This window comes from Jaculus jaculus, chromosome 5 (assembly GCF_020740685.1).
Source record: "Jaculus jaculus isolate mJacJac1 chromosome 5, mJacJac1.mat.Y.cur, whole genome shotgun sequence".
Lineage (NCBI taxonomy): Eukaryota > Metazoa > Chordata > Mammalia > Rodentia > Dipodidae > Jaculus > Jaculus jaculus.
This window is the reverse complement of record NC_059106.1, coordinates 68516140-68533406: the sequence shown is the minus strand read 5'-3', so window position 1 is coordinate 68533406 and position 17267 is coordinate 68516140. Positions and strand designations below refer to the sequence as shown.

Here is a 17267-nt window from a genome sequence, read left to right as displayed (position 1 = left end):
TAGTGGTTAACCCACTTGCCTGCAAAGCCAAAGGACCTAGGTTCTATTCCCAGGACCCACGTAAGCCTCATGCACAAGGTGGCACATGCATCTGATGTTCGTTTGCAGCAGCTGGAAGCCAGCTGGTGCACCCATACTCTCTCTCTCTCTCTCTCTCTCTCTCTCTCTCTCTCCCTCTTTCTCTCAAATAAATAAATAAAATTAAAATATTGTTTAAGAGGGCTGAAGAGATAGTTTCATGGTTAAGGCATTTGGCTGCAAAGCCTAAGGACCCAGGTTTGATTCCCCAGGACCCATGCAAGCCAGATGCACAAGGTGGCACATGCATCTGATGTTCGTTTGCAGCAGCTGGATGCCCTGGCATGCCCATTCTGTCTCCCTATCTACCTACCTATCTCTCTCTCTCTCTCTCTCTCTCTCTCTCTCTCTCTCTCTCTCTCAAAATAAATAAGTAAACAAAAAAGTTTAATAGTAATAATAAACAATAAGCCTCTACCCCCTCCTGCCTTTTCATGGGCAAGAGCTCTCTGTACTTTCTCCTCTTTTCTTCTCTTAATCTAATGAAGTCTCTCTAAACCTTAAAAAATAACCAATGGGTACAATAGTGGCATGTCTGTTATGGGGGGAAACAACCACTCTCTAATTAGACTGGAGGCCCACTCCACGGGAAGGAATACATGCCTGATACTGAAAACCTATGATGAAGGAAGTCATAAGCCCTAGGGGTGTAACGTCTGCTGGTGTCTGGCTAAATGTATATACTATGCTCTCCAAACTGCCCAGTAAGTACTTCTTTTAATGTTCATACCCGTATATTAATGCTACTCTCACTTATGGTTAGAGAAGCTTCTCTTTTCAGATGGCAGTGACCTATGGGATGACTCCGAAGGCACCATGGTGCTGAGAAGTGACAGAGGAGTGCTCAGCACTGAAACATCTCTACTACATCTTCCAAGACTCAGGATCCATTGCAGAAGAGGTGGCAGGAAGAATGTATGAGCCAACTTGTCTGCAAAGTCTAACAACCAGGGTTCAATTCCCCAGTACTCATGTAAGCCAGATGCACAAAGTGATGCATGCATCTTGAATTTGTTTGCAGTAGCTAGAGGCCCTAACTATCTATCTATCTCCTCTCTCTCTCTCTCTCTCTCTCTCTCTCTCTCTGCAAATAAATAAACAATAAATAAATAAATAAATAAATGAATAAATAAATAAATGTCCCCTATAAAGTTATGTGTTCTGAATGCTTTGTCCCTATCTGGTGGTAATTTGGGAGGTGGAGCCTTGCTGGAGGAGATGTGTTGTTTGGGGTGGGCTTAGGGGTGTTATATGCCACCAAACTGCCCTCTAAATATTTATGTTTATGTCCATGTATTAATGCTACTCTCACTTTTGGTTAGAGAAATGTCTCTTTTTCAGATGGTGGCAAGCATTGGGGTGACTCAAAACTTATCAGTGTGCTGAGAAGAAATGACAGTGATATATTCATCACTAAGTGAGACATATTTATCACACCCTCCAAGGCTCAGGAACCATTGCAGAAAGATTGAAAGAGCCAAAAGATGGAGAGGAGTGCTTACAATAGTGTCTTCCGGATACAGAAGAGCTGTGGTATTCGTGAGCTCACAGTGGCTGGCACGACCTACATAAGACCTGTATAATAGAGGGGAAGTGATGACATCAAAATAGAAGAGATACTATTTGGAAAGAAGGGGCCTGGGAGGGGGAAAAGAGGGTGGTAGGAGGAGGTTATGACATATGCGTGGAGGTTGTCAATAAAAAAGTTTTAAAAAATAAATTGGAAGGGCTGGGACTCTTGCTCAATGGTAGAGCACTTGTTCACCATGTTTGAGGCCTTGAGTTTGATCACCAGAATCACACACACATAAAAGTCACAATACATAGAGATGGTCAAGCAATCTTGTTTGTTTGAGATGGTGTCTCATGTAGTGCAAGTTGGCCTCAAAATCATATGTCGCCAAGGCAAACCTTGAACTTCTGATCCTCCTGCATCCAATTCCTGAGTGTTAGGTCTATAAAGGTGCATAGCTAACAAGGGACCATAGGAGGTAGGCAGCTTCCCATGCTAGGAAGAGAGAGAAGAGGAGCCCTCAGTAAATGACAATATTCTTTTCACCAGCTTGTCCCAGGGTGATACCCCAAGGTGGCACAGAGCACTTACTGCCTGGTTCTCGATGCCTGAGTGAACTCTCTCATTAGGAGGTTTCTTTACCTCTTGCTTTCATTTTGAATACTTTTTCCTTTGTTGAATCTCCTTTTCCCTGCTTTTTAGCTCTAATCCTTGCAAACAAGGAACTGTGTTCCACAGTCAGTGTTCATCTTTGCATCAGGTACAGGTGAAAGCATGTGACTAATGGTGCTGACTGAGATCCCATCGCATGCTTCAGGCCCTCCCTCCCCCTCCCTCTCTTCTCTTGTCTATTTAATGTATTGAGTTTTCCTTTGTATTTTATTTTCATTTATTTGTGAGGACAGAGAGAATGAGAATGGGCATGCCAGGGCCTCCTGCCACTGCAAAAGTACTCCAGATGCATGGACCACTTTGTGTATCTGGCTTTACATAGGTACTGGGGAATCAAACCTGGGCCATCAGGTTTTGCAAGCAAGTGACTAACTGATGAGTCATTTCTCAAGCTTGTAGTGTCCACTGCTGTTAAGATCATTGATGACTTTTTTTAATGAACATTTTTTAATTTTTTTGTTTATTTTTTATTTATTTATTTATTTGAAAGTAACAGACAGAGAAAGAGGCAGAGAGAGAGAATGAGCAGACCATGGTCTCCAGCCATTGCAAACGAACTCCAGACATGTGCGCCCTCTTGTGCATCTGGCTAACGTGGGTCCTGGGGAATCAAGCCTTGAACCAGGGTCCTTAGGCTTCACAGGCAAGCGCTTAACCACTAAGCCATCTCTCCAACCTCACTGATGACTTTTCTACTTCAACAGGCTGCATAGCTCTTTCCAGCATCCTGACAGCTAGTCAACAGGGAGGAAGCTTCCAGCTCAGCTCCAGCTAGCTTTCTCAGTGACCTGCAGCCCAGGCATGTGGTGCATGAACAAGAGGGTCTTACCATCTAGTTCTGGTGGGCAACCAAGAATCTTTTTTTTTTTTTTTTTTGAGACAAGGTCTCATGTAGCCTCAAACTCCTTATGTAGCTGAGGATGACCTTGAACTTCTGATCCTCCTGTTTCTGCACCCCAAGTACTGAGATTATAAATTGTGTGCCACACTAAGCTAGCACACTAACATCTGAGTTACATCCCTAGCCTCAAATCTGAGGCTGGACTCTTCCCCCAACCTGCAAAGTCAACAGCTTTGAAACCAAGGGCTGAATTCTAATTACTGGCATGACAATGGGACCTAAGTAACACCTCTGGCCCTGAAGGGAGGCTTGACATCTAGAACTCCCCCCAAGTCAAAGATCATTAATGACCTAAAACCTGGTCACGATTGCTCTCTAGCAGGAGGCTTTATGACAAAGAACAAAGACATAGCATTGTCCCCTCCAGAACAGTCAATCCAGACTGCCCCGTTGATCACCTAGACAAGACAGAGTCGCTCAGGAAAAGCTGCTGGCTCCAGAGACTTTAGAAACAGTACAGGGGCTGGGGGAGTGGTGTCCGGTGGTTGAAGGCACTTGCTTACAAAGTCTGTCAGCCTGAGTTTAAGGCCCCAGACACCCACATAAAGCTGGATAGACATTTGCAAGAGACCCTAGTGCACCCATGCCCATACATGCACACACACACATACGAACATACAGGTAAATAGACAAAAGGGATAGCATAAAGTCTGCTTAGTTCGCACAGTAGTCTTTTTAGCCACTATCCACTGTCCTCCCCTTCCCCTCTCCGAAAGTGTGCTCTGCTCAACTCTTCAATGAATCCTGCCCGTTTTCTACACTACACTCTGTCTTGTCTGAACTCTTTGAATGGAGATCTCAGTCTTAAGGATTCCCCCCCCCCCCACAACAAGCTAAAACAAACAAATGAACAAAAGCTGCTCATAAAGTTTTGCTAAAACAAATTTTCTATTCCATTTCAGTACACAAGTCCACCAAAGAGAGCCCAAAATAAGCCTGACTTAATAGACCATGAATGGCTGGAGAGATGGCTCAGCGGTTAAGGCACTTGCCTTAAATAGACCATGACAATTTGTAGGCCAATATTGATCTTTGTTGGGTCTGGCTACCCGTTCAGCCAGTTGCTCAAGGAGCTGTCCTTTTCTTTCAAATGATAAATACCATCTGTTGTCAATTTCCTTTCAGCAGAAAAGTGGAAGAATTTCAGGGACTGACATCATTTGGAGCATTCAAAAGACCTCGGGGCTTTCATCCTAATTCACCGTAGCAAAAACTGCTGCTGAACACACTAGGGTGTGCCAAGAGCTTGCCAAAGCCCGAAAACCTTTAACATGTTTACACACCACACGAGCTGAGCTCCCTGGGAAGAATCAAGTTACACAGCAGTCCCTTCTTGGGGGAGGGGTTCTCTAATACAAAATAGTAAAACATGGTACTTTTCCTATTTTATTTGTTTGTTTGTTTATTTTTGTTCGTTTGGGGGGTGTTAAAGGTAGGGTCTCACTCTAGTCCAGGCTGACCTGAAATTCAATACGCAGTCTCAGGGTGACTTCGAACTCACATCAGTTCTCCTACCTCTGCCTCCCTAGTGCTGGGATTAAAGACGTGAGCCACCACAGCCAGCTGTGTCTATTTTTAGAGTGATGCTGGGTTTTGAACCCCAGGACCTTAAAAGGTTAGGTGAGCACTTTCACAATGAGCCCCGTTTCCAGCCTATCACTTATTCCTATCACTCGTTTCTTCTTACTCCAACCCAGAAGTTAGGGGGCTGACCTCTGATAAAACCTTGTGCGTGCACCACCTTGTGCATCCGGCTTTAAGTCCAGTCCTTTACAGGCAAGCACCCTAACCATTGAGCCATCACTCCAGCCCACGAAACGTTTTTTTGTTTTTGTTTTTGTTTTTTTGTGTGTGTGTGTGTGTGTGTTTTTTTTTTTTGTTTTGTTTTTCGAGGTAGGGTCTCACTCTGGTCCAGGCTGACCTGGAATTAACTCTGTCATCTCAGGGTGGCCTTGAACTCATGGCAATCCTCCTACCTCTGCCTCCATTTTATGTAACATAAAAACGTCTCGTTAAGCCGGGCGTGGTGGCGCACGCCTTTAATCCCAGCACTCGGGAGGAGAGGTAGGAGGATCACCATGAGTTCGATACCACCCTGAGACTCCATAGTGAATTCCAGGTCAGCTCTGAGCTCCAGTGAAACCCTACCTCGAAAAAGAAAAAAAAAAAAAAAAAAAGGAGTTAAATACCTGTTCATTTCTAGAAGCCGACCTTGAAGGGAGTGAGTCTGTACTGTTCATACTTTGTATTTTCTGGAAGTATAACATTGATCAAAATTTAAGCATTCAGTTTGTAAATCCTGAGCCATTTCCCCCCCACCCCCGCCCACCCCCGCCCACCCCCGCCCTGGTTCTGCGGTTGCCAAGCCCAGCTGGACTCAGGTGACGCAGCGGGAGGGGAGGGGGCGGTTGCCTGGTAACCCGAGCGCCAAACAACAAGAGTTCGGAGAAGGGCGAGCCAGGAGAGGAGGTGAGAGCCCGTGGTGGGACCCCGCACCCTGCGGGAGCATTGAATAACACCCCAAAGGAGGAGGAGCCTGCGCAGAGGAGGCGTCCTGCTGGGCACTGGACACCGACCCCAGCTCCTCCCAGCCGGGCCCCTTGCCCAAGGCTGCCCCTCCTCCTTCCGTCCTGGCGCCCTCCACACCCAGCTGCCTGGTGCCAGCCACGGGTGCACCAGCCTAGCCATAGGGCTTGGACAGGAAACTAGAATCTCCAACAGCCCGGCCCACAGCCTGGGGAAGAAGGAAAAGAAAGCTCTACTAACTGGAGTGGTTGATGGAAGTAGGAGTGGAAACTAGAATAAGGGCCTTTTTTTTTCTACCATCAACACTCCTCACTAGGTATTTGGCACCCCCTGACACCCTCCTCCCCAGACACACATAGTGACTCCGTGCTCTTCTTTTTCTTTTTATTTTTATTTATTCATTTGCAAGTAGAGAGCGATAAAAGAGAGACACAGAGAATGGGTGCGCCAGGGTCTCCAGCCGCTGCAAACGAACCCCAGATGCATGTGCCACTTTGTGCATCTGGCTTTAAGTGGGTACTGGGGAGTCAAACTCAGGTCGTTAGACTTTGCAGGCAAGCGCATTAGCTGCTGAGCCATCTCTCCAGCCCATTCTCCTCTTCACCCGCCCCTGAACTTACAGGCTTCCAAGGTTTAACCCCTTGGGAGGTATTTGGGTCAGGAGACCTTCCACTGAATGAATGGGGTCTCCTGCATTTGGCTTTCCTTCTGCAGGTGGTGCCCTGAGCGGACCTAGAAGTTTCCGACCCTTCGGTTCTGGGCCATGACCACACTGAGCTTCAAGCCGAGTCAGCGCTTCCGGCTGCCTGACTGGCACACCAACAGCTACCTGTTGTCCACCAATGCGGAGAGGCAGCGAGATGCATCCCATCAGATCCGCCAGGAGGCCCGGGTCCTCCGCAATGAGACCAACAACCAGGTTGGGGGCCAGAGCTCATCTGGGCGAGCCGAGGAAGTTTCCCAACCAGACATCCACTTTATTTGGTTCTGTCTCTTTCAGACCATTTGGGATGAACACGACAACAGGACTCGCCTGTCGGACAGGGTTGACACTGTCAACCGGTGGAAGGAGATGCTGGACAAGTGTCTGACGGACTTAGATGCTGAGATTGACAACCTGACTCAGGCACGGAAGCGGGCTGGGTGTTAGCATGCTCTGCTGCAAAGGCCTCCCCTCCTGCCCTGCTTTAAATATGTGTGTGTGTTTGCTTATTTGTTTATTTGCAAGCAGAGAAAATGGGAGAGACTGAGAGAGGGAATGGGCACTCCAGATGTCTGTGCCACTTTGTGCATCTGACTTTATGTGGGTACTGAGGAATCGAACCCAGGTCATAAGGCTTTGCTATCAAGTGCCTTTAGCCACTAGGACATTTCTCTAGCCCCCTGCTTTTTAAAAAATATTTAAATATTTTTATTTATTTCTTTGCAATCAGAGGGAGGAGGAGGGGGAGGGAGAGAACGGGCACATCAGGGCCTGCAGCCTCCGCAAAGTCTCAGTGCTATGCACTATTTTGTGTGTCTGACTTTACATGGGTGCTGAGGAATTGAACCCAGGCTGTCACGCTTCACAAGCCAGTTCCCTTAACCACTAAGCCACCTCTCCATCCCATCAACCCTCTTTTCTAGATGAAGGAATCCGCAGAGCAAAACCTGCAGGCCAAGAACCTGCCTCTGGATGTGGCCATTGAGTGCCTGACCCTGCGGGATAGCCGGCGAGACATTGACGTGGTGAAGGACCCTGTGGAAGAAGAGCTGCATAAGGAGGTGGAGGTCATTGAGGCCACCAGGAAGGCCTTGCAACAGAAGATCAGCCAGGCCTTTGAGCAACTCTGGTGAGGCAGAAATGCTCCTGAGTATATTCACACGCACTGGGGGCATCACGGGTTTTGTGGGTAATGAGTAACTGGCCCTCACACTACCTTTTGTACCTCCTGACTCCTGCCAGACACCACTAATCACTAGAGACACTCTAAACTGTCTGGACTCGGTCGTAAAAGGCTTCTTTTTCGTTCTGTTTTTCAATTTTATTTTTTTGAGGCATGGCCTTACTCTGCCCTGGCACTCACCCTGTAGCCAAGGCTGGGCTTGAACTCACACTGATCCCAAGTGCTGGTATTATAGGTGTGAACCACCATGCCCACCTCAACCCTCTTTTCTCCCCCGCCCCTTTTTTTATTTGAGAGGACCCTGCTCTAGGCAGCCTTTGGAACTCAGTTGGAAGCACATACATCCCTTATAATGTGCACCTCCGCAAGGCTACGTATCTGTGCCCAGAGGTGTATGTGGGCACTTGGGTAGGATACTTTTGTCTGTCACACACGCGTGCAGCTCTGCTCTTTGTCTCGGGTGCAGCAACATCTGTACAGCCTTTTGCTGGCAAGAGTCACCCTCGCCTCCCCACCCCTCAGTGCCCCTGAAGTCCAGAGGCTGCATCCCAGAACCTGAGGGATGGCTCCTGATCCAGCTTTCTTCTCCCCACAGCCTCCTGCAGGAAGTCAGACAGCAGCTCAACACAGACCACCGAGGCAAAATGGAGACACTAGAGATCGACCGTGGCTGTCTCTCACTCAACCTCAATTCCCCAAACATCTCCCTGAAAGTCAACCCCACACGTGTCCCCAATGGGTAAGAAGAGTGTTTCAGGGCCAGAGAGATGGCTTAGCAGTTAAGGCACTTGCCTACAAAACCAAAGGACCCAGGTTTGATTCCCCAGGACCCACATAAAACCAGATGCACAAGGGGGCGCACGTGTCTGCAGTTAGTTTGCAGTGGCTAGAGGCCCTGGAGTGCCCATTCTCATTCTCCTTCTCTATCAGCCTCTTTCTTCCTTTCTCAAATAAATTAATTAATTAAGAAAGAGTGAGCCAGGCATGGTGGCACACGCCTTTAATCCCAGCACTCGGGAGGCAGAGGTAGGAGGATCGCCATGAGTTCAAGGCCACCCTGAGACTACAGAGATACTTCCAGGTCAGCCTGGACCAGAGTGATACCCTACCTCGAAAAAACAAAACAGAAACAAAACAAAACAACAAAAAAATAAAAATAAAAAAACAAGAGTGCTTCAAGCAGTCTCTGCATTCCTCAGAGGCCATACCTTGTCACCCCATTATTTCCTGTCCCCACAGCTCCACCACACTGCAACAGTGGGATGAGATAAGTCAGTACAACAAGAGCCACGCCGAGGCCGAGATGAAAGCAGCCATCGAGCTGAGGGAGGCCATCACCCTAACTATTGCTCAGGTGAGCGAGCCCAAGACGTTGCAAGTATGCACTTGCCTTCATAGCTTTCCTTTCCCTTTGACCATGTGGCACACCTCCCTCCCCACTTGAGCAGCAGCCTCACAAGGTCATGAGCTTATACTCTCCCCTTGCCTGGCCCACTCCTGCCCTGCAGACCAACAATCAGCTTGAGGCCCAGAGGGTTGCAACAGAATTTGCCTTTAGGAAGCGCCTGAGGGAGATGGAGAATGCTTATAGCGAGCTCAAGTGGCAAGAGAAAAATGTGAGTCTTGTTCCTGGCCTCACTTCCGTCCATGAGGCAAAGCACCAGATACCCGGCCCGGAAGTCAGGATGGGTGCCCCCAGTGTGGGTTCCTTTGGTTGAGATCGGTCCACTCTGTCTCCTTCAGACCTTGGAGGAGATCGCAGAGATGCAGGAGGACATCCGGCGCCTGGAGGAGGATCTGCACAGAAAGTTGATGAACCTGAAGCTGGCACATACCCGGCTGGAGTCCAGAACGTACCGGCCCAACGCGGAACTATGTCAGGACCAGGTACGAAGCTCTCCAGTGGAACATAGGCTTTTTTGTTTGTTTTTGTTTTTCACGCTGGGGTCTCACTCTAGCCCAGGATGATCTGGAGTTCACTATGGAGTCTCAGGCTGTCCTTGAACTCACTGCCATCCTCCTACCTCTGTCTCCAGAGTACTGGGATTAAAGACGTGCACCACCACACTCAGCTTGGCTTTTAAGGATTCTTTAGGTTGTCCTACCACATGTTCTTGGTTGAGCAAGTGTGCTGGCCTGGGGTTAGCCCTCAGACCAGCTAGTGGGCAATGTGGCTGAACTGGAACTCCCAACCTGTCCTTCTGCCTCCAGGCACAGTATGGCCTCACAGATGAGGTCCACCAGTTAGAGGCGACCATCACTGTCCTGAAGCAGAAACTGGCCCAAGCCCAGTAGGTTGAGGGAGTGGGCAGGAGGGGTGGAAGACAGGGGACACTCATGAGGGGGTCTTGGTCTCCTGGCCCCTGTGGCTGGTGAGTGTACCTGCCCCTCTCAGCCTCAGGCAGGGCCATGGGTTGACACCCTTCCTGTGCAGGGATGCGCTGGATGCCCTGTACAAGCATCTGGCCCGGCTGCAGGCTGATATTGCCTGCAAGACCAACTCCATGCTGCTAGACACCAAGTGCATGGACACACGACGCAAGCTAACTTTGCCGGCAGAGAAGTTCGTGCCTGAGGTGGACACCTTCACCCGGACCACAAACCGCACGCTGAGCCCACTCAAATCCTGCCAGCTGGAGCTGGCCTAGTTTTGGGTGACTGAGAGAGGAGGAAAAGAAAAATGGGTAGGAAATGGGGAGGGAGCAGTGAACCTAATAAAGATGAAATTCTTAGGCCAGACTCTTCTCTGCTACCTCTGAGGGTGACCTACAGGGGAATGAGACTCAGCTTAGGGGATGGGGTGGCCTAGACCTGAGACAGGTCAAGAGCTAAGGCTGGCCAGGAGTGACAGTTCAGACCTTTTTATTTTTGGTTTTTTGAAGTAGGGTCTCTGGCCCAGGCTGACCTGGAATTCACTATGGAGTCTCAGGGTGACCTCGAACTCACGGCGATCCTCCTACCTCTGCCTTCTGAGTGCTGGGATTAAAGGCGTGCACCCAGTTTAGTTGCAGGCCTTTAATCCCAGCACTTGGCAGGCTGAAGTAGGAGGAATGCAACGTGTTCTAGGCCAGTCTGGACTAGAGTTGAGTTCCAGGTTAGCTCCGCTTAGAGGCAACTCTACCTAAAGAAAGAAAGAGAGAGAGGAAGAAAGAAAGGAAAAGGAAAAGGAAAGAGGGAAAGAGGGAAAGGGGAAGGGGAAAGGGGAAAGGAAAGGAAAGGAAAAGAGGCTGCCTCAGAGAGGCAGATGTGGGTGCAGAGGCAGGGTGGCTCTCCCGCGGGGGATGATAGTAGCTTGGGGTGACATCACGATCTTGCTCAGGTCTGACTCAAAGGATCCTGGAGGAACCCATTTAAGGGTCCATCTCGCTTGGTTGATGACATTATTTACAAGTGGGGAGGTAGGGAGCGCAAAAGCAAGCCGGGCGCGCACTGCGCGGCGCCGAGACTCCACACCGCTGGGGGGCGCTGTGGGCTGGGAAGCAGCGCGCAGGCTCCAGGCCACAGGGGGGCGCTGTGGGACCGCGCCGAGGGGAGCGCGGCGGCGGCGGCGGCGGCGGAAGTGGCGAGTGACCTGCGCGCGGATGGCGGCAGCGGCGGCGATGACGGCGGCGGGCGGCGGCGGCGGCGGCGCTGGGGCGGCCCGCTCGCTCTCGCGCTTTCGAGGCTGTCTGACCGGCGCGCTGCTGGGGGACTGCGTGGGAGCCGTCTACGAGGCGCACGACACCGTCAGCCTGACGTCAGTCCTGCGTCACGTCCAGAGCCTGGAGCCGGAGGCCGGCACGCCGGGCAGCGCGCGGACAGGTGGGCGGGGCCGGGCGGGGCGGGCCGCTTCTCCGGGCCGTGCACGGGGCTGTGCACCGTGGGAGCCGAGCTGCCGCCGGGGCGGAGGGCCACCCGACGTCCGCACTCACCGGGGACCCGCGTGCCCAGCTCCCTCCGGCCCGTCCGCATCTCGCTCCGGCTCTGGCATGCGCGCCGGGCCCGGCGTGTGATGCCCGGTGTGTAAGGCCCTTGCAGCCCCTTCGACCTCACCGAGGTCAGCCCGCGGTCAGAGAGCAGAGCTGACTCCATCCCACCCTCACCCCCCCCCACACACACACCCGCACACCTAAAACTTTTGCGGAGAGCCGGGAGTCCGCATATCCAGTTCCGCCTAGGCCGGGCTTCTCTTACCCCACCTCCTGGCTGGGCCCGGATGTTTGCAGGTGCTGACCTGGCCTATAAAAGCATCCCCCACCTCGCTCGTGTAGGCAGCTTGCCATCACGTGTCAGCGGAGGATGTAATTGTTCTTGGGCAGCATGTAGAATAGTGAAAGGAAGCCATCGTCAGATCCTTTGAGGACTCCCATGTGTAAGGTGCAGTTAGAGAAGAAGCATGAAGCCAGGGAGGAAAATAAAAGCTTTTGCTAGGAGAAGAAGGGGCCAGTAGCAAGCTCTGAGGAAAGCATTTCAGGGTTAAGACGCTGGTCACTGGTGTGCTAGAGCAAAGTGCAGGAAGTTTGGACCCAGAAAAGCGGGTGGAGTGGGTTGAGGTGGAAACAGAAGATGGCCATAAAGGGAAGAAAAGGGCATAAAAGGACATAAAGCCGGGCGTGGTGGCGCACACCTTTAATCCTAGCGCTCAGGAAGCAGAGGTAGGAGGATCGTTGTGAATTCGAGGCCAATCTGAGACAGCATAGTGAATTCCAGGTCAGCCTGAGCTAGAGTGAGACCCTTCCTTGGAAAAAAAAAAAAGGAGGGGGGCATAAAACAGTGAGATGAGCTGTAGTAGAAGCAAAAAGACAAGGTGGAGAGATGAGGTTTTTGTTTTTCGTTTTTGAAGCAAGCTCAGCAGATTAGCCTTTTTTTTTTTTTTTTTTTTAATTAGAGAGAACTGGCACACCAGGGCCTCCATCCATTGTGATTGAACTCCATATGTGTGTGCCACCTTGCACTTGCATCACCTTGTGAGCGCCTGGCTTATGTGGGACCTGGAGAGTTGAACATGGGTCCTTAGGCTTTGCAGGCAGGTGCCTTAACTGCTAAGCCATCTCTCCAGCCCAGAGATGAGTTTTCATTTCATTTTGCTTTGATAAGATGAAGAAAGGGCACATTTTAGGCTGAGTGGTGCTTGGATGTATAAAACCCACCTTAAGATGCCCTAAGCAAAAGGGCTGACGTGACTGAGAAGTCTAGAGGTAGGTTTGGCTGCAAGCAATGCTGAATGCAGTGGTCCAACCCATCTCCTCACAGTTCAGTTCCTTTCTACTTTTGGGGGGCTGCTCCACTCTGCCAGCCCCTTACCACCTGCTGGCTGCCAGCAGAGAAATTCTTGCTCCAGTCCCAACGTTAAGTCCCAATTTGAGTGTCACTGCGCCTGGCTCAGGTTCTAGGTGCAGCCCTAAGTAAGAGTCAGGTTATGGGAGAAGGATGATGAGGGGTGGATGACAAGTGTTGTCTATCTAATGAATTAGGCAAAAGGTGGTGTCAGCTCCATGCTGAGTCAGCGTGGGCTGGGAATGAAGAAGTGGTTCCCTGAGGCAGAGCATGGCACAGTGGGCAAGCAGAGAATAGATGCTGTTCCCCTCACCCCCAAGTTTGGTTGCAGGAGAAAAGGACAAAGGAAGATCAGGTGCTCCCTCCCCCACTGAAAATGAACTGGGTGGGATAGCCTTCACCTTGGACTAGGAGAGAGATTCCCCCTCAGAGTGCATCTGTGGATACGAAGTAGGACGAAAGGGTCACCCAAGAGGAAGGGGAAAGAAAATGGAGTTTGTGTTACACAGAGGGAGCGGACCAGCTATTCAAGGAGAGGCTAACTAGGGAGTCTACTCTATTCCTTGTAACTGTCTCCTCGCAAGTGAGGCCAGGTCCTCGTTCCTGGCAGGCTTAGTAGCGTGGGTCAGCTGGGCTGAGAGCCGTTTTGAGCAAAACGAAAGAAAGAAAGCAATATTCTACTTGGGAACTTCTGACCATGCGTATAGGTTACTGGAATAGGGGCTTGTGGGACATTAGAGAGGCTTTGCCTGTGGCCCAAGCAGGCCATATGGAGATGGAGCAGTGGCAGCCAGAAGAGAGTGGAAGGTTTTCCTTCACAAATCACCAATTTGTCATGCCTAGCTTGTAACAGAAGTGCTGAAAATCCCAAGGCTGAAGTCTAGAGACTTCTAGACTACAGGAACGGAGGGGCTGGAGGCTGATATGTGGTAAATGCCAGATGTTGTGCCTCTAAGAAGAATGGGTGAGAGCTCCACCCTAGCCCTGCAGCTCGCTCTCACCCCCGTTCTCCCCCAGCAGAAGCACTGTACTACACAGATGACACTGCCATGGCGAGGACTCTGGTGCAGTCCCTGCTGGCTAAGGAGGCCTTCGACGAGGTGGACATGGCTCACAGGTGAGGATGATCCTGGTGTGAGGCCAAGCAAGCGGGGTCCCTGCACGCCCTGGGAAAATGATGTCCATGCGCCAGGACCCTGACCCTCAACAGGACCCTTTCTTGGGCTGGCGTAGCTTCTCGAGCTAAACTAACACTGTTGGCACCCTAGGGCCCAAGGCCTCCTCTCCTAGCTCAGCAGCCCTTCCCCCAGCCTGGAGAGGCACCATTGAAAGCCCCATTCTGCCTCCCTCTCTGCTCCAGGTTTGCCCAGGAGTACAAGAAGGACCCTGACAGAGGCTATGGGGCTGGAGTCATCACCGTCTTCAAGAAGCTCCTGAATCCCAAGTGCCGTGACGTCTACGAGCCAGCCCGGGCCCAGTTCAATGGAAAGGGCTCCTACGGCAATGGGGGTGCCATGCGGGTAGCAGGCATCTCATTGGCCTATAACAGCATCCAGGATGTACAGAAGGTACTGATAGGCTGGTGCCAAACCTCCCCCCCTCCCCCCGCCACACACGTACCCTTGCCTACAGCAACCTGACAGCAGCTCTCCTCTCCACAGTTTGCTCGGCTATCAGCCCAGCTGACCCACGCATCCTCCCTGGGTTATAATGGTGCCATCCTGCAGGCCCTGGCAGTGCACTTGGCTCTGCAGGGTGAGTCCTCCAGCGAGCACTTCCTGCAACAGCTCCTGGGCCACATGGAGGAGGTAGAGGGGGATGCCCAGTCTATCCTGGATGCCAAGGAGTGAGTATGGGCTGGAGATGGGGCAGTGTGTACAGGGTCAGGGATGGGGGTGCCCGGCACTGCTATAAAGCAGCCCCCCCCCCTTGCCTCCTCTGCAGACCTTCTCCATGAGGCAGACTCCTTTGCCTCTGGGTCCTAGAGAACTAACAACCTGCTTCCCAAATCCTGTTGGGGCATAGCAGCTGGGGGTGTGACACCTACCCCTGTCTCCCCCTGCTGGCCCTGACCTCCCTGAAATCTCCCCTTGAACCCTTAGGTTGGGTATGGAGGAGCGGCCATACTCCAGCCGGCTGAAGAAAGTTGGGGAGCTGCTGGACCAGGACTCAGTGAGCCGAGAGGAGGTGGTGTCCGAACTAGGTGGGTAGACCTTACTGATATGTTCCCCCACTGTCCTCAGGACAGGAATGGCTGCTGGGACAGCCAGAGCTCTTCTCTGTAGAGCCCCTGGCAAGATTGTGAGCAGTTTCTTCAGCCTTATAGACTGAAGTGTGTCCCAAGAAATGGCAGCTTTACCAACTGGTTGCCATTTGTACGGTTGGTGTGCCAGTTACCTGGTGCTGTCACTGTGCCCTCAGCACTATGTGAGACGCTTCACAGATGTGACTTCCCCCGCCCTCTCAGCAGCCTTGGAAGAGTGAATACCTTCAGCTCCACAGCGTCAGAGCCCAGGACAGGAGTCCTGTGATTGGGACCTTGCCCAGCCACCAGCAGTCTGGTTGAGGCGAGAGTCAATCCCAGGTAGTCTTGCCCTAGGTCCTGTTATCTTAACCACAGTCCTAAGTGAACCTGGGGGCACCCGCTCTCGTCAAGTGTCAGGAATCCCTTGCTGGGGGACAGGCTGAGTTCATATGTCCCTATTGCCTGCAGGGAATGGCATTGCTGCCTTTGAATCTGTGCCCACCGCCATCTACTGCTTCCTGCGCTGCATGGAGCCCGACCCCGAGATCCCCTCTGCCTTCAACAGCCTTCAGAGGACTCTCATTTATTCCATCTCGCTTGGTGGGGACACAGACACCATAGCCACCATGGCCGGGGCCATTGCTGGTGCTTACTATGGGATGGAGCAGGTGCCAGAGAGCTGGCAGCAAAGCTGTGAGGGCTATGAGGAGACAGACGTCTTAGCCCAGAGCCTGCATCGAGTCTTCCAGAAGAGTCTGTGAGGGCCACAGCTGTCAGAACCAAGGACAGCCCAGATTGGAGCCCTAGAGTTCCCTTGAGCTGGCTCCTTTGCCTCCATGTTCCTGCAGGGCAGGCTGAGGGTGCCCTGGGGCTAGAGTCTCAGGGAACAGCCAGGGAGAGACTGATACCACTTTGCGGCTGGAGCTCTGGGTTGAGGCAGGGTCTTGTGGCACTTCATGAGGGACCATGGCAGTTTTATTTTGGAAGGGTACTTGTGGCGGTCTCTTTTTCCCCCTGAGGTAGGGTCTCTCACCCAAGCCGACCTGGAACTCAGTCTGGTTATAGGCTGGCCTCAAACTCAGTGATCCTCCTACCTGAGCTTAAAGGGTGTGCTACCTCCTTATTTAGGAGCTGGCCTTGGGAAGGTGGACATGGCCCACCAGGGACATCATTTCTCCTGGTTAAAAGTTAGCTGATTTGGCAGACAGACTGTCCTTGACTGGGCAGGGTCCCCAGCAGCAGGCTCTGGATGGGGACAGGCACCCGCATCCAGCCAATGTAGGTCCACACCTGGCCCTTAGCTGCCACGGGGCTTGGTGGCTTCTAGCAAAGTTATAACAATAAATGGTTTTTGATAAGTCCCAGTGTTTCCCATTTCTCTGCCGGTGGTTTGACCTTCCCAAGCCTACTGCCCCTGTCTGGGCTGTGCTCCTCTAGGAGCTGGGACCCTAGGGTGACGACACCTGTGTTGTCAGGTAGTCTCACCTCTTCCAGCCAGGAAGAGTTGGCCATTGGCTTTTCCTGCTTGGAGGTCATGCAGAGTGGCCCGAGCAGCTGGCCACATGCTTTACCTGAGATAGTGCACAGGTACCAGCCAGCTTGTTCTCACCTCCCCAAGTTGGATCCAGCCCCAGCTGAGCCTGGAATGGAGACTGAAGAAGGGACCAGAGCACCCACTGATGGGAGTAGGGTGTCATCCTACATAGACTGAGGGCTGTGCCTGCTTTTGTGTCCTGGGCCCTGCAATGAGGTTTTGCACCACATCTGTTAGAAAGAAAGCATCACCAAAAAGACACCTTCCTGCAAAGCACGAGGTGTTCTCTGAGCAGCCTTCCAGGCTCAGTGCAGTTCACTTCAGGACAGTTGGGCAGTTGGCCAAAAATGGGGTTCTGTTAGGCTGACAGACAACAGGATGTGGGTTATTTAAGGTCTGCTGTCCCAGAGCGGGGACAAATGAGCATGCTGCTGCTGCACACGGTGCTTTCTGCCCAGGACAGCACTCCTCACCCTGGTTTCAGTGTCGGGTCTGACTTCGAGCCCCAGCCTCAGGAGCAGAGTCACGATTCCATTCATAACTTGAATCAGATGTTGTGAACTTTGCCTTTGGGACCCTGAGCCAGCTGTCATGCTCCACCACCCTCGGGAGCTTACAGGAATGTTCCAGTGAAGTTCGGTACGTCTCCCCAGCTC

The 17267-nt window shown here is 51.7% G+C and overlaps 2 protein-coding genes across 5 annotated transcripts; both read left to right on the top strand.

Moving 5' to 3' along the window:
• Nucleotides 1–5584: 5584 nt before the first annotated feature.
• On the top strand, nucleotides 5585–10302 carry Tekt2 (tektin 2). 4 transcript variants are annotated; one of them, XM_045150198.1, is made up of 10 exons: nucleotides 5585–5633; nucleotides 6405–6609; nucleotides 6691–6816; nucleotides 7317–7522; nucleotides 8172–8315; nucleotides 8816–8930; nucleotides 9085–9192; nucleotides 9320–9463; nucleotides 9788–9867; nucleotides 10011–10302. In XM_045150198.1, exons 2-10 carry the CDS (start codon nucleotides 6454–6456, stop codon nucleotides 10222–10224), a joined length of 1293 nt encoding a protein of 430 aa, XP_045006133.1. In that variant the 5' UTR covers nucleotides 5585–5633; nucleotides 6405–6453; the 3' UTR covers nucleotides 10225–10302. The 4 variants fall into 4 exon arrangements, with proteins under 4 accessions (XP_045006133.1, XP_004665278.1, XP_045006134.1 ...); XM_004665221.2 differs by lacking the exon at nucleotides 5585–5633 and adding an exon at nucleotides 5824–6006; XM_045150199.1 differs by lacking the exons at nucleotides 5585–5633; nucleotides 9085–9192 and adding an exon at nucleotides 5824–6006.
• Nucleotides 10303–11157: 855 nt separating this feature from the next.
• On the top strand, nucleotides 11158–16435 carry Adprs (ADP-ribosylserine hydrolase). The gene is made up of 6 exons (XM_004665142.3): nucleotides 11158–11377; nucleotides 13853–13949; nucleotides 14193–14400; nucleotides 14494–14678; nucleotides 14935–15035; nucleotides 15546–16435. The coding sequence occupies exons 1-6, from the start codon at nucleotides 11158–11160 to the stop codon at nucleotides 15836–15838; spliced, it is 1104 nt and encodes a 367-aa protein (XP_004665199.1). The 3' UTR covers nucleotides 15839–16435.
• The last annotated feature ends 832 nt before the right edge of the window (nucleotides 16436–17267 follow it).

Excerpts from the sequence above, each read along its gene's own strand:
- Adprs (XM_004665142.3), top strand. The coding sequence starts at position 11,158 with ATGGCGGCAGCGGCGGCGATGACGGCGGCGGGCGGCGGCGGCGGCGGC. Across the intron at positions 14,679-14,934 it reads TCTATCCTGGATGCCAAGGA|GTTGGGTATGGAGGAGCGGC; the intron begins GTGAGTATGGGC and ends TTGAACCCTTAG. Across the intron at positions 15,036-15,545 it reads GGAGGTGGTGTCCGAACTAG|GGAATGGCATTGCTGCCTTT; the intron begins GTGGGTAGACCT and ends TATTGCCTGCAG.
- Tekt2 (XM_045150198.1), top strand. The coding sequence starts at position 6,454 with ATGACCACACTGAGCTTCAAGCCGAGTCAGCGCTTCCGGCTGCCTGAC. Across the intron at positions 7,523-8,171 it reads CAGGCCTTTGAGCAACTCTG|CCTCCTGCAGGAAGTCAGAC; the intron begins GTGAGGCAGAAA and ends TTCTCCCCACAG. Across the intron at positions 9,464-9,787 it reads CGGAACTATGTCAGGACCAG|GCACAGTATGGCCTCACAGA; the intron begins GTACGAAGCTCT and ends TTCTGCCTCCAG.